Source organism: Dermacentor silvarum, chromosome 8, assembly GCF_013339745.2.
Source record: "Dermacentor silvarum isolate Dsil-2018 chromosome 8, BIME_Dsil_1.4, whole genome shotgun sequence".
Taxonomy (NCBI): Eukaryota; Metazoa; Arthropoda; class Arachnida; order Ixodida; family Ixodidae; genus Dermacentor; species Dermacentor silvarum.
Genome location: NC_051161.1, coordinates 53007251 through 53023770, shown reverse-complemented (window position 1 = coordinate 53023770; position 16520 = coordinate 53007251). Strand labels below are relative to the sequence as shown.

Sequence of the window (16520 nt, the reverse complement as noted above, 5' to 3'; positions counted from 1 at the left end):
CTCATATGCGAAAGCGGAAACGGGTCACCGCTGGAACAGCATTCGTGTGCTCGTTCGTCACAACGGAGAACGCTTGCTCTGAACGGCGGCTCACCGAGTTCATTACCTGTGAGAGGGTAAAATGACAAGAGCTAATGAAATTACATCGCTGAAAAACAAATAAAAGACGCGTCGAATGACGAATCATAAATGTATTAAGGTAGTAAAAAAAGAGCAAACGCGCATTTGCATTTCATTGTCATCAGATAAATGTCACAATCTCAGTCGAAGCGCGCCGATATCCCCCCCTCCAAAGGAGCATACCTAACCTAACCTAGCCTACGGGGAAGAAATTTCTCATATGAAACTATTCCAAGCATGGCCGTTCGAGCATACGCATATAAAATGAATGAGCTTTCCACAAATGCGTGACACCCATCTTTTCCAACTAACATATAGTTGGCCACAGAAGTTTACGGCACACTATGTTCACAGGTTGTTCATGGCACTTCTAATTCAATGGATGACTGGGCATGTCGAAAAGTTGCTACAAAAAGCTTTGAAATCGAGGCTGTGGCTTTCTTTGCAAATGGTGTGCTCCGTAACCTTTTGTGGCGGACTGCACGTTTCCCTGCACATTTAAATTTATGTCTACTGAACATTGGAGAGGTTATGTCAGCGTAAAAGTTCCGCCCGCCAAGACAGCGAGATAAATGCCCCAGGGAACGCGAACGGTCTCCTCGGAAAAAACAATTGATATCGTAGTCGGATACACAAAAATTATCGCCGCTTCGCTATCAAAACCGCTGCCTAGCCGAGGAAGTCCTTCCACCGACTCAGCTGACCAGAAAAAAGAAAATATTTGTAGGTTGCATCGTAATATAGAATTAACCGACAGCTCGTAGCGCAGTAAATCTCGTCATATATGAGTTAAGAAATCAATCACGACGGAAATCAGTAGTAGGTGGAGGACGTTCCACTGACGGAAAAATCCGCGACGTTCCGCTTCGCCTGCCCAGCATCCGGAAAGCGGTGAATCTGGTTTGTTTTCTGAAATGACGCTTCCGCAGAGAATGTAACAATGACAGCTACAACGTAAAGAAAAAAAAAAAAAGAAAGAAAAACCGCGCCCCTCAGGTCGAGTTTCGTAATACTACAACCCCCTGCCCCCGTATCGCACACGCTAGCGAAGCAGCTGTCGGCACTGATTGTCACGCTAACACGAACTGTCGTAACAACAAAGCCACCACAACCGCCACCACCACCACCTCAAAAATATTACATAATACTAATAAAGGAACTATAAAGAAAGGGTTGGAACAAATATCGCCGCGTGTGATCGAATGCGGTCCACTCTTCGATCACGATCTCCGTAATCGCACAAAACGTCCAAGCCAACAACCTAACACGCCCTGCGCGCTCAAGATAAGCCCGAAAGGCACGCGTCGCGGTGAAGCGACGTGAACGTATAAAACGGAAGGGCGGGCAAGCTCGCCGATAAAAACAAAGGAAGCGCGCTGGCGACGTCGCTTATACGCCGAAGGTGTAGTTCAGGGCTGCAGTTCACTCCACTAGAAAAGCGTCACATTTCTAGTAGAGTAACCAGAAAAGGGCATCGCCTCGGGAATGTAGGCAGCTTTTCTCTAAGATGCTTTGGTTTCGTTTCATCCTGGCCACCAATACGGGACAGAACCGCGCAACCAGGCGGAAACGCTCGCGAGGATGAAATATCGGCTTCCTTTTTTAACTTCCTCCGTTTGTGCACCGTCAAAAAGGGTGACAACTAGATTGACACAAACTGTCGATTGCCGTTAAGGCCTCCTTTCAACCTTGCAGAAACAGCCGACGACATCCGAGGACACATAACCACAAAAAGGCACTACAGTAGGAGATGTTAGAATATCAAGATATTATACGTTTGAAAACGCCGTTCCCCTTTCTCTTCCTCTTAAGGATCATTTTCATAGTTCTGACTCGGCACTTGTCCTAGCTCCGCGTTACGCAAAGGGTTTCTCCTGGCAGGAAGCACACTGCAACAATAACACCGATGCACGCCTCGCTTGCTTCGTGATCTTGCTTCCGGAACACACTTGTTACGCGAAAAACTATAATTAATGCGCGCAGCCAGAGAGGCGCGCGTAATTACGGAAAGCGAAACCGCGGGAGAAGGTCAAGCGAACCAAAAAAATAAACACAAACGAACACAAACAAGACCACGCCGAGACTCACCGTGCGTCCCCGAAGCTTGCCCAGCATCGTGACGACCCTGACGTTGGCAGACGACGACTCGACACTCGGAGCGCCGGTCACGCTGCCCGCCGCCACCACCGCCGAGCCGACCGCAGCGCCAAACGTCGTCGCGCGGACGTCGTCGGAAGCTGGCTTGTCGCCAGCGCCAGCGGCGGCGGCGGCCGCTGCGAGCGCGGCGCGTTTGAGCTCGCTGTCGTGCGCCACGTCCGGCACGGTGCGCTGGGCGCCGTCCGCCGCGGTAGAACCGTCGTTCTTGCCGCTGTCGTCGCGCTTGGCGTTGCCGCCCGTCGTTATCGCGTCCCTTCGCAACCGCGGTGGTCGTCGTCGTTGACGACGTCCGAGGCATCGGGCGACGACGACGCCTTGGTAGATGTCGTCAGCACCGTGGTGTGACCGGGCGGCAGCAACGTGGACGGTTCGGACGACGGAGGGCTGTCCGAGGAGGCGCGAACGCTGCACATGATGTTGCCGCAGTTGCCGTCGCATACCTGCGCACAAAATTGGTAACTTTCGCTGTGCCCGGTGTACGCGTAGGTGAACAAGCGGCGTGAAACGACGAGGTCAGGAATACAGTGTTAAAGTCCCGTGCGAAAGTCGACTACGAATTGGCCTTTATTCGCGGAAAAAAACTTATTTCGCGTTCGAAAAATTTGTGGATCATACTTTTTAAAAACCGTGCGCCAGGGTGATGAACGTCAGTGGGAGCCGGCTCCCTCCATATTTCCAAATTGTGCTGGACGCGCACGCACGCACGCACGCACGCAAGCACACAGACAGATTGGGGGAGAGAGAGAGAGAGAGAGAGAGAGAGATTGTATATCTATGCGAAGCATCGAGAGAGAGAGAGAAGGGTGGAGGGTGGGGGGGGGGGGGCAGAGGAGGAGTGTTGCGCGCTGCAGGCGAACCTATAGTCTTGCTAAAGTTGCCGGTGATTAATCTTCCCGAACTCCACTGATCAAGTGCGGTAGATTCTGAAGCCCGTCACACTACACTTGGTGACGCTAGGGCATCTCGCCACAAAAAAAAAAAAAAAAAAAATCTAATGGCGAGAGGATGGATTAGACCGGGGCGTTGCGCGCCAGGATCCATTTCACATCGACTCACACGGCTCACCATTCGAACTCTTAAAACTCTGTATCACGAAGGAACTTTAGGGAAGCTGAAGCACCTCTCTCCTAAATATCCAGACTCCAAGAGAGAACAAAATCTCACTTGCGCTTGGGGGCCACATCCGGACGACAGGTAAACCAGTTAAGCCCCTTCCGTCTTTCATTGTTTGTGGCTCTCTCAGTTTATGCTTTTCAAGTCTCTTCTACGTGTGAATCAAGCTACTCAGCAATAAGTCCTTTAGCTCTTCATATGTCGTTGGCATTAAAACTAATTACGAAACGTTAGTACATGTACTGTGCCCTTCCCCGTTCATGTGACGTTGGCTCGTATTAACGTGCAAAACTCTTTACGAAGCTGTTACTGCCGGTCTGCAGAGTTCTCACAACGTCGAAATAAACTGTACATGCTCACGTGTAAGCGCTACACATCTTGTAACATTCAAACATCGACGTAATGGGCAAGGTAGAGTGACACTACAAGTTGGGCAAGACGGCTTCAGCTCGTAAAGAACGTACGGCGCACGAAAGCGCAGACAAGGACAAGGACATCCTGTCCTCTCTCTCTTGTCCTCGTCGCTATGTACATTTGTAACGAGGCAAGCGTCATGCGTACGTGACAAGTTATGCCAAAGCTATGCACGCCGGCACCTTCGACGTAGTTGGCGAGGCAACGCACTGACCTCAGTGGTGGAGCCGTAGACCGGGGCCGTGGCCGGACCAGGGTCCGAGACCGGCTTGGCCGCCCTGAAGGGCGACAAGATGGCGTTGGGCCGCGGAATGGTGCTAGTCGTGCTGGTGCCGCAGCATCGATCGGGAATCAAAACGGACGACGAAGAGGAGGAAGACGAGGAACCCGGTGCCGCGACCACCACGGCGGCGCGCAGGGGCGACCCGGTCGCCACCAGACCCACCGCGTCGGGCGGCTCGTAGTAGATGGGCTGTGCAGGCGCAGACAACCCCGCGGGACCACGGCATGGTCCAAGGCAGCCGGACGCCGGGGCCACACCGTCTGCGAGTGAATGAATTCAACCAAATATTATTCCATATAAAGCGTACAATGTAATAAAGGAAAAATTTCCCAGTTGTCCTTAGCTATTGCCTAAGAGACGCGAAGGCTAAAAGCCTTGTAAAGCCTACTGTAATTCACCTTATTCCACCTTAATCGATCTTAATCCACACTAATCCTAATACACCTTATACGCCCTAATCCATCCTAATCCTCCTTCACCGACCTTAATCCACCTTAATGCACCCTTGTCCACCTTAATCGACCTTAATACACCTTAATCCAATCACTATAATCAATCATTAATTAGCTTTGCTAATCATAAATCATGTCTTATACACGGCTGGACATGCACGGCTTTGGTTCACTTCTGGCCTTCCTTGGGTCACGTGACTTTCTGTAGGTCACAACGCAACCTTGAAACAGAGATCTAAGGCTTTCGCCTTAAGAAATTCATTTAAATATATACGAAGCGAAGAAGACGAGTAACGGGACAAAATCGGCGCCCAAAATTATGAAGCGGCACTCATAGATATGAGATCAGAGTCAGCTGCTGTATTAATCATGAGGTGGCGCTAGTGTCCGTCCCTTTTCACGTGTTCGCTATTAGGTGGCATTAATTTACCTGAATAATTAGGCCAGCTCGTCCATTGTCGGCAGCGGTGCTCCGGTTCCCGCTACCACTGCCTAGAATTAAAAAATAAAGCAAAAAGGAAATGCATACCTGTGTAAAACACCGCATTAGCCTGGGCCTTCTTGGGGCCGCCTTGGTTCCATACAAGGCTCCTGGCAAGGTCATTCAGCAACTGAAATCGCAAGCAAAAGAAAACAATATGTAACAGCAGTGCATGAACTCTACTCAAACTGAGAAATTGCGCAAGATCACGTTGCTCGACAGAAGTGCCCTTTTGGGAGAAGCCGTTGCCAAGGTAACACCAATTACGCAATGGAACACTCCAATATAATGGATATCGCTTCGATCTATATGCTTAAAACAGAGCGGAAATATGCGAAAAAGATGAGGACAGTACAGACAGTGTACGTTATCGCTGGTGAAAGGAGTACGTAGAAGCGGGCTTCTCCTCAAAAAGCCTCTCATTGCGGCGAAGCCGGATTTCAAGGGGTCTGCCACATACGTGCAGACGATATTCAACGCGCTGTCGAGCTTGCATTGCAAACCATCGCCTGTAAAAACAGTGTAACAAGAGATTTTGCCTAAACTGTGAATCTAAAACTTTTAAACAGCGCAGCTAAACCGTTTACACAGAGCAAGAACCGATCAACTACACACAAACGGCTTGCAAAAGAGATACAGCCGAGACTTTGTTATTCAACACCTACAAATGTGTTAAATAATAACTCTAGTTAAGTTGAACGTTTAGTTCAGCGGCGTTGCAAGCCATTGGGGCAAGAGCGAAGAAGCGGGCTCCTGTGTCACTAATATTTCAGGAAAATATGTCCTATATTGGAGCCGTCCTGGAACTGTGTTAAATACACATTTACCACTTTGTTAAATAACAATAAATAAGGTGTTATTTAACACCTTCGCTCCAGGACGGCTCCAATAAGGGACAACAGGTTTTCCTGGAAAATTACAGCGACACAGGAGCCCGCTTCTCTGTCTTGCCGCAAAGGCCTACAACGCCGCTGAACAAAACGTTCAACCTAACTAGAGTTTCGCTAGACTCGGGCATCTGAACAAGATTTCATGCGTTTGCCTTCGAAGCTAAGCACGTTGTCTTGTAATGTACACTCGAAAAAAAAAAAAAACATTCAGGCTAATGTGAAGTACATTAGCTCCGTATGCTAGCTAATTGATAACCTGACGAAATACGTAGTTTTGCACGCGTTTTGCTAATCTGCAGGAATATCGCGAGACATACAACCGAGGAACGAATGTGAAGCCGCGTGACATTGCTCGCTGACATGTCTATACGTTATCGGTGTGGAGGCTCGTAGAGGCATAAACATACTCATACTCCGTTGGACGGCACACTTTTCACTAGTATCGACTCCCCCTGTTTGGGCAAACGGCTCAAACAGTTCCGAGGATTGTTTCTTTCTTTAATTTTTTTGCACTCTCCAAGAATGAAACAAAGACAACGGCTGACGTTGCTCCCAAGAAATCTGCTTTCTCAACATGATGTATCTCTGCAAACACCGCAAATAGAGAATTCTGCACGCACGTTCATGACCAATAAGTGCCCTGGGCGAATCGATACGTTCATCGTGAGAGCATCCTTCGATACAAATAAAATATCGTGAGGTCGATTCTCATTCACCCTCTCTCTATATATCTAAATATCCAGGCGAGAGCATGTTTTCATAGCAAGGCTGTTTCCCACGACCAACGCACTGCCCAGAAGTGGCCACCCTTCCACGAGGTCAGTCACGCCAACACCATTATCGGAACGATCATAGTTCGAGGTGGCGACCAGCGGGTACACGTCAGAACGTTGACAAGGCACGGCATATTCAAACAGCGCGGTTGTGTAGTAGTGATGCAAACCGATCGATCGCACTACCGATAGGGCACTATTGACATCGATAGCACTATCGATAATGCAAAATCACGCGACGTGCCGCACATGAACGCTTCCAACATAAACTTGGCCACGTTTCCCTGTTCCCATGGACGGAGTGTAACTTATGCTCAGTTAATCACAACATTCCTGGTGATATCATTAGCCGAGAATTGCAACATTATCGATAGCACTGCCAATAGCGAACTATCGTAATAATATCGATCGAAAGTTTTTGTTACATTACCGATAGCTTCAAAAATACCATCGATAGTCAATTTACTGATACTTCTGCATCACTGCAGTGCAGGCAGCGAGGAGATGTGACTGAAAAATCAAGCTTTATCGACCGGTAAATACGAGCGCCATGTCGCGAAGAATACTCCTCAGGGAAGTCCGAAGTCGAGAAAGGCAGGCGTAATTATTTCCGTGTTTCGCCTCGCGTATGTGCCTACGTGCGTTTCACCTCACCAATCATCCGTGAGTGAGCATACTGCAGTCTGCAGCTTTCTGTTTAACGATATAGGCTACCTAGAAAAATAAGCGAGTATATTGTCTTCGACAGCATGTGCGTTTAAAGAATGTGTATCAAAGACGAAGGCTGCGCATTGATGACGTCACCTGCCGTACAATGTATGACCAGTAAACGCCAGTTGAAGTGAGCTACACTGTCCCAGTCTGTTTCTCCTCGTTGCTGTCGTTTAATGCACCCAATTTCGCGCCGGCCTCTCATTTCGAGGCGATATGGTCTACCCGTAATGTAATGCGAAGAGCAGGTAACCGATATTTTCTCAGAGTAACAGGATGGGGTGTGGTGGTGCTTCGGGGGTGCGATCAGGTTAGGAATTTTTCAGACGTTAGAAAGAAACTGGCTGACGCAAGAAAAGGGCGATCGGAGATCGCTGGGAGAGGCTTTAATTCTACACAACATAGGCTGATGATCATTGTTTGCAAAATAAAAAATAAATGAACGGAAACTGAGGCAGCATGGTAAGAGAAGCAGACGCCGAGATGCGGCAGGTGCGAACTGCTGACCCGCGAACACAATACCTATCCACCGGTCAGCGATGCTAAGGTGAACGACCTAGGACATGACGTCAGGTCGACAAGGCAAAAAAAAAAATAATAATAATAATCGCCGTCTAGAGCGCTCTTGAGATCAGAAAGTCAAAATCGAGGAGCTGCAAGCCTGAAAACCAGCTGGCTAACAGCGAGCGCGCACCGCGCCCCATCTGTCGGCGGGATAGAACACCACAACGGTCGGGTGGCTCCGTACGGCGCGAAAATCGAGCACGGGCGGCTCAGAACGCTAAAGGTGCTGCAAGTATATTGTTTACTGGAGTTGAACTTAGCGTGATTGTCTGAAATTAGAGAGAAACCAATCAATTCACCTTTGCGGATTGAAGAATACAACAGAAAACCACGCCCCCCCCCCCCCCCCCTACTTGAAGAGAAAAGAGAAAATATAAGCAGAGAAAGAAGACAGAAGAGAAAGGGTACAGAAAAAGAGAAAGAATAGGAAGGCGCACCACAGCAACTAATGGAGAAAACCAAACCAAACTACACATCACATTAATCGCAAGGCACGAACACTACAGACTAGAGTGTATATAGAACCGTGGTAGAGAACAATTTCAGTACAGCTTTGCGAGTATCGCGTCGAGTTCAATACCGACCTCTCGAAAAAAAAAAAAAGAAACAAAAAAAAAATAATTCAGGTCACTTCGCGCAAGATCAGGTTGCTTAACGTTAGGCATAGCTGACTTGTTTGCAAACACTGCGCCCCAGACACCCTTGCGCGGTCGCGTGAAATATTTATACGGGTCAACCGAGCCACTCGGGTACGTAGTATTGGCGAAAAGCGGCTGATTCGAAAGTTCACCCGCCACGCCATCGCGTGGAATGCTCGCGTGGCCGCGACCGCGTTCTCTACAGTCAGTGGAAACAGGAACGACATCGGAGAGCGGCTGAACAAACGGCAGGCACGATAAAAGCGAGAACGCGGAAAACGGTGGCATAAATTCCGTTCTGTAGAACGCGATTCAAACAGGAACAAACAAAAAAGAGACCCCTTCAATGCGAAGTGCGCCCATTGCATGCACAGCCTGAAATACGTTATGGAAAGAACGAAGGTCGATACACTTAAATTTATAAAGAGAAGGAAAATAAGAAAGAGGGGAAGGCTCCCCCGGCAGTAGCTCAAAGTCAGAAGTTTTCGACAAAATATGTGGTGTCTAAACCAACGCCCCAGTGGCGGTTGCCTCCGGGTAACAAAAACAGATCTCGAAGGCCATGCTTTTGTGAGCTGCACGAGGCGGAAGTAATTGCAGAGCCGGAAACACGTCACGTCGGCCACGCTTTAGACACTACCTATCACCAGAGAACTATGGCGCAGCGATCGTTCTGTTACGATGGGGATTATCGGTACAGTGCACGGATTTGCGTAATCTTCGTGCTTGTGGTTTCGAGCGTTCTTGTGACGTCCTTATTGCGCTTGATCTTTCTAAATTTCTAGCACTTATAACACGGCAAAACAATTAGTCCCTGCGCACACGGGTAGACCTTGCGAACTGCTGCATGCATTGATAACGCGATACTTCGTTGAACGTGCTCGTTTCGAACTCGAGAAACCGTTTGAAGTCTGAAAGATGAAGTTTACGCAAACCCATGTAGCGCACATTTCAATTCCACGCTCTGCTGAACCGCCGAACTAGCAGCTCCTGTGAACACTAGCGCCAAAGTTCACTGTAGTATCTGGTATAGGAAACAATAGGCACAGTAGCTATGGCGTTCTTTTGAGCATTAGGTCGTGGGTTCCAGTCCAAGCAGCGGCAGTCTGAAAAGTACCTTTGTGTGTCGAGTTTCATTCCGGGTGCGTGTTACATGACACTAATATTATAGTTAACTACATTAGTGAACTTCGTTTGTGCAATAGCAAGGAGGCCACGTCTACCGTTATGAGGAAGCTCGGTAGTCAGCTATAGAAAAGACGCAGAAACGAAATGCGCGCGGACCCGCTGCTCTGAAGTCCGCACACAAGCAATCGCGCAGTGAGGTCATGCATTTTGACAACGGTCACTCATGTCTTGTTAGTTGTTTATCGGCAAAGAACGACTACGTTACACTTGAATGAATGAAAAGGGCAAAATGGCATCTACCCGTCTGTAGCACGAAGCTACCCCCCTCTCCTTTTTATAAATTTTCGAATCCAGCTTGCGGGTTATACCGCCGAAATGATTTGCCACACTGCTTTTGAGAGGAATCAAAGGCTCCACTTAAAATGTTTCGAAAACTTCTCCTCCGCCACCATAACCACTCCAATAAGAGAAAATACTTTTAAATTATGTGCCGGCACTGAAGTTCCGGGGGGGGAAGGGGGGGGGGGGGGGAGAAGGAAGTTAGAGAGAAGAAAAAAAAAAGAGAAAAAGTTTGGCCTTCTTCCACCAGAAGTGAACAGTGTTCTGTCAAATGAAATGAAGTTTGCAAACAATATGTTATTTAAGTACAATAAGCTGCGGGTCTAAAATCCTGAAACTGCACCGGGGTTATGAGAGCCGCTGCAGTTGGGAGTCCCGTGTTAATTTCGACCACTATAGCGGTCACTTAACGTGCACCTGATACGGCAAAGTACACGAGCATTTTTAGCATTCCGTCCCCATCGAAATCAAACTACACGAAAACTCGAGCTCATCAGCGCAAAGTCCCTGTCGCTGAGCTACAGCGGCGGGTAAATAATATTCTGCCAGTCGAAAGTGCTGCCTTCTAGTGCCTATATATACATATGTTCACTCTGGCGAAGGATGTGCCCCGGACGCAACGTGAGCAAGTAAAGCATGCCTTGTTCGTATGTGGGCTTCTTTCGAAATTACGAGCATACCGGCCCTCAGAACATTCAGTTTGAAGGTTATATATGTGTGTATATGCGTATGTATATATGTGTGTGCATGTGTGCGCATGTGCATGTGTGTGCGCGTGTGTGTGTGCGTGTGTGCGCGCGTGTGTGTATGTGCGTGTGTGTATGTGCGTGCGTGTATGTGCGTGCGTGTGTATGTGCGTGCGTGTATGTGTGTGTGGGTGTATGTGTGTGTGCGTGCGTGCGTGCATGTGTGCGTGTATGTGTGTGTGCGTGCGTGCGTGCATGTGTGCGCGCGTGTGTGCGTGCGTGCGTGTGTGTGCGCGCGCGTGTGTGCGTGCATGTATATGTGCTTGTGTATGCGTGTGCGTGTGTGCGCGTATGTGTGTGTGTGTGCGTATGTGTGTGTGCGTGCGTTTTATGTCCATTAGTCTATCATTTCTTTAATTCAATTAGCAAGTACGTCATTTCCCCTATGTTGTCCTTCGCGTCTTTGTTTGTTGACTTCTTATGATATGATCAATAAAACACGAGTTTGCGGAAATGAAGCTGCAAGAGCTGCGTCCGGATAGGCGAGGGGGACGTTGCCTGTAAATCCCCGCACCATTTCACGTAGGCGGCCGCACTTGACCAATGCGTGTACACGCCTATATTACCCAACGCGCGCTGCGGCGCATGCAAGCAACCCATCAGACGGAAATCGAGAGGCTTAAGCAAGGTGCACACATGTATACAGGATGTTTCAGCGAACGCTTTCAGAATTCAGAAGGTTGCCTGCGGTAGATGGCCCAATTCTAGTCAATGAGCTGGTCTACTCGAAGAGGCGGACATTACTTGCACACAAAATTGAAATGTATAATCGACTAATTAACAAATATTCACTAATTAAATTTTAACTAATTACCTGATGACCCGTATTGCAATTTACAAATTGTAGCCGTGGAGTTCGCAAGGCGGATCCACTTGGAATGAATTCTCGGGATGACACCAGTTTCGAGATATTCATTCCCGAACTTTGCGGAGAAATGCATTGGCGTTCCAGGTATACTATTGTGCTTCAATGCATAAAGCGACGTTTTCTTAAGAGGCAACCACAGGCAACCTTTAGGAATTTTTGAAAATGTTCGCTAAAACACGCTGTATAACATGCGCCGAGTTTTTGGCTGGCTTTCCACGGTCGCATTAAAAAAAAAAAAAAAAAAAAAAAAAACCCACGCGAGGGAGCACGAAAGATGCGCTCGTATTATATCCCGCCGTTTTCCTCGCCGATCGACAAGTTCGATATGCGGACGTTGCCAAGGAGGAAAGAAACCGGCGCGCGAGTGGCCATCGAAGAAGCATCGCCTAACCGCCGAGTTGCAAAGATGCCTCGTTACACGCGTTCGGGTGAGGCGGATCATCTTGCGAGAAATTGCAGCTTATCCCGCGCATTCCTTGTGCGAATACGTCGGACACTAACGTCGCTTTTTTCGTGCTAACAGCGCGCCACACCCCTAAAAAGAAATAGGAAAAAAATTCCAGAAGCCATCGACGATAACTTGTCAACGTAAGTGGATTGGCAAACGCTTCTAGGAAGCTATTCGCTTGATTAAACGAACGATGCGCTTGAAGCCGTACATTAGTTGCAGCGGAGACATTTAGGTAGCGTTTGTTGTTCGACTGCGTGATTTCGTAGAGAACAGAGCCGATAACCAGTGCGTCTGTAGCGATAGTATAAGTGCTTATACATCTAAGCTGGTCAAATGTGCGCTGTCTCCGGCGGCGTGAGCGCCGCCTTTGAAGACTACTGTCACCCTCCTCTCCCGCAGTCGGCACAAGGGGAGAGAGCGTGGTTTATCGCCATGGAATTGCCATCGAGTCCAGTAATCAGTGTTGCGGACGTCCCAACACGGTTTCAAGAATTGACAACGCACATTAAAAAAAAAAAAAAACTGTTACAAAAAAGAAGCAACCGCACATTGAGAAATTTCGAATAGTATAGGCTTCGTATCGCGCCACCAAGTAGAACGTTCTTACACAGCACACCCATTGTTACCACGGAAACGGCCAAAAACGGTGTTCGCTAACTGATAAGGCTCATACACGGTATAGTACGATAGGATAGATAGACAGCTTACACTGTAGATACGCGGCACCTGGCCTATAGTGCATGTGAATGAGTTGCTCATGTCTTCTCTGCGTTTCTCACACTCCCCACCCCCCTTCCTACACGTAGGGTAGCAAACTGGACAAAGTACAGTTGAACGGCTCCCTGCCTTTCTTCTCCCCCCTTCCCCCTCTCTCTCCCTACAGGTAAACACTGTGAATTTGGTGTCTTTCTCTCACGTTAGCAGAAACCTGCACATCCACAAACATTTGTAAAATAAAAGCAAGAAAGAAGAGCGTCGTTCCAGTTCGCACGCAATATAGAATGCTCCCCGATGCATTGCTATTCGAATTTTAACATAAGTTTAATAATAATAAATAAATAAATAAATAAATAAATAAATAAATAAATAAATAAATAAATAAATAAATAAATAAATAAATAAATAAATAAATAAATAAATAAATAAATAAATAAATTATTTATCGTGCCCAGGAACAACCGTGAGGTCTAGGTGCTGGCGGACGTATACATAGAAAAAGAAATGCAGCAGGGCAATATCAGTAAAAAGAGAAAAGAAAAAAAAAGAAAAAGAAAAACCACAATGAATAAAAAATAACAATCTTGAAAAGAAAAGTGCACATACATGTAACCGTAGGCGCAAAATGTATACATAATAAAAAGGAGGAGAAGGGAAGTTGAACAATATGTGAAACTAAGACACAACAACGGAAAGCTCGAAAAATAACAAGGTCATGAAAGTGGGCGTTATAAAGACTCTGTATTCTGTGTACGGTTGAGTGTTGGTGGTGACAGGCAGCAACATGGAAAGGTCTGTGTTCTCTGGTGATCTTGCGCGGAATACGAAACTTGATACAACTGTGGAGTTCGGGGCACATGAGGATACCGTGAAGGAGTTTGAAAAGGAAGAGCAGGTCAGCGCGATTACGTCAATAATAATAATAATAATAATAATAATAATAATAATAATAATAATAATAATAATAATAATAATAATAATAATAATAATAATAATAATAATAATAATAATAATAATAATAATAATAATCCTATTCACGGGCCATTTTAGGAAGAAGGTCTCTCCCAGCGATTTCCACCAACCCCTACCATGCCTCTCAAGCGCCAATCCGACTACATCCACAGTATGTCTCCAAATATCATCACTCTACCCAACAATTCCATTGTAATAACCGTGAACATGCCTCGTTGTAGCGCCGGAGCTAACTGCCCCAAACGCGACTACATACGCGGGCTTTATTCGACGCCACACTTTTCGCAAGACTCGGGCCAAGTCACGGAGAAGCAGCCCCGTCGTAGAGAGACGGGCGCGTCCTTGGACGTCGCCTCCGAAGCGCAACCGGCGCGGAGGAAAGAAGGCTCCGCTGCGTTGTTGTACAGCGTGATGGAGTCGCGCGCGATGCAGATCGCGGGAATGCGGCGGACGCACATCCCCACCTCCTTCCACGCGTCGACGATCAACGCTCACGCGCCAGAGAAAATGAAAGCCGCCGCGGTCGTGCCTTCACGACACCCTCGGCGTAGCCGGAGAGACGGGCGCAGGCAGCGCTATAGCTATGGTTGCGAAGTCGCACGATTAAACCTCGCGCAAAGTTGACAGTCACGTAAGTATCCTCACGCGATTTGAACGCGAAAGCACGAGGATTTGTCGAGCTTGGCACCTTAAATTAAAGCTCCACCTTAATGCACCTTGCGCTAATCTGTACCCCTTAATCCCCCCTAATCCACTTCAATCCACCTTCATCCAATTTTGGGAGTGGGCCAGGCCGGTTATGTGGGTGCCGGCCACGGCGTCCGTCCGACGCCGAGACATTTCGCAGTGCAAGCCGCAGCAGGTCCGGAGCCGGAAACGTGACGTCATCACATGGTCACGTGGCTTACACTGTAGATACGCGGCACCTGACCTATAGTGCATGTGAATGAGTTGCTCATGTCTTCTCTGCGTTTCTCACACTCCCCACCCCCCTTCCTACGCGTAGGGTAGCAAACTGGACAAAGTACCTTGCTCTAATCTGTACCCCTTAATACCCCCTAATCCACTTCAATCCACCTTCATCCAATTTTGGGAGTGGGCCAGGCCGGTTACGCCGGTATTTTCTGCTTCATGGGGGCATATAATGTTTTCACATTAAAAAATTCATTTAATATCAATTTGAGAATTACTAATAAAAGGTTGTGCAGAAACCGTCCACGATAATTGTTAATGTAAGTGAAAAGTCCGAACGAACGAACGAACGAACGAACGAACGAACGAACGAACGAACGAACGAACGAACGAACGAACGAACGAACGAACGAACGAACGAACGAACACGAACGCTTTCTTTGCCAAGTGCGATCAACCACGAAAACGGGCGAAAGAGGCAAAGAATGCTATTCGCTTTGAAATATATATTACGGGGTTTGACGTCCAGAATACTGCACAGTGGATTGCCGTAGTGAAGGGCTACGGATTTATTTTTGACCAGCTGGGATTTCTTAAAGCGACACTAAAAGATAAACACTAAACCACTTTAGACTGGCACAGCCTTCTTTAAAATCTCTATTTTCGTTAGTTTCGCTTTAATAGATCGATTATGAAAAGATAAAATTGAAAGTCAAAGTTTCATTTTCTGAATTTCGAGCCGACACGGTATAGGCCGGCGTGACGTCACGAATGTCGTTCGTGTTTCGGGGCCGATTGTGGCTTACTTAAAGGTTCTTGAAACTTAAGAACAAGTTTGACTTTTTTCCTGTATTTTAACTGGTCAGGTGGTGCGCCTGACAGGCGACTAATACGACACAGTTCATAGCGGCAGCAAGTGGACGTTAGCGTCTCTCAAGGGTAAACGCAGACGCGTTTCGTCATATCAGACGCGATGCCATACACCCGGATAGCAACAAGGAACGGGAAGTATAGGCTGCTCGAACAGATTCTTTATTTCTTTCCTTCTCTTTTTTTCCCCGGAAAGTTCGGATTGCCCAATGCAATTCCACCGCAGTCCGCACTCACCAGTCCGCTCGAATTTCCTTGTATTATACCGAACAATAAAAAAATGGACCTTCACGTAGATTCGGAGTTGTATAGAAGCTCTACCACTTGTGTCTCTCTAATAAAATTATCCCATTTAGCAAGGACGAATGTTTTCAAACGTTTGCAAGGTATTTATATTTCAATTTGAAGCTAAAGTTGGTATCGAAATGCCGGGCCTGGCGTCATCGACATTACCGTGACGTCATCACACGAAGCGGTGACGTCGTGGAGCAATAAAGCTGGGTACGATAATGTTGCTGATAAAAAAAGCCCCAGTTTCGCCCGAAAGGCGAAGCATCGATTGCGATAGCAAATTAGTGGACAGCTATACAAAGTAAGGATGTTACCGGCCGTATAAGCTTGCAAATATAGGCATACTAACTATAAATTAACAAGCATGGTGTCACGCGCGCACAAGCAAACATGAACGCATCTCTTTAGACGACCGCAGAGGGAGGGCGGACTCTGTCCCCGCCGCAGACAGCCGCGCGGGTGGTCGCTCGCGGCGCAGAACGTTGTGTGCGCGAGCCGCGATTGCCGGCGCACCGTGCATGGCATGCTTTCACTCGCATATACGGCGTACGGCGACTATTTTATCGCCCGTGGACTTTATACGGAACTTCACGGCGACAGCGACGACGACGGAGGACATTCGCCTTGAGT

At 47.6% G+C, this 16520-nt stretch overlaps 1 protein-coding gene across 1 annotated transcript in view; it reads right to left on the bottom strand.

Moving 5' to 3' along the window:
- The window catches only part of LOC119461235 (uncharacterized), a 315477-nt gene that overhangs the window by 48517 nt on the left and 250440 nt on the right, over nucleotides 1-16520 (bottom strand). The window contains exons 9-12 of the mRNA XM_037722465.2: nucleotides 5069-5150; nucleotides 4019-4347; nucleotides 2590-2717; nucleotides 2209-2530 (exon numbers count right to left, since the gene is read on the bottom strand). Of these exons, the coding sequence (XP_037578393.1) occupies nucleotides 2209-2530; nucleotides 2590-2717; nucleotides 4019-4347; nucleotides 5069-5150 (861 nt within the window). The remainder of the gene's footprint in view (nucleotides 1-2208; nucleotides 2531-2589; nucleotides 2718-4018; nucleotides 4348-5068; nucleotides 5151-16520) is intronic.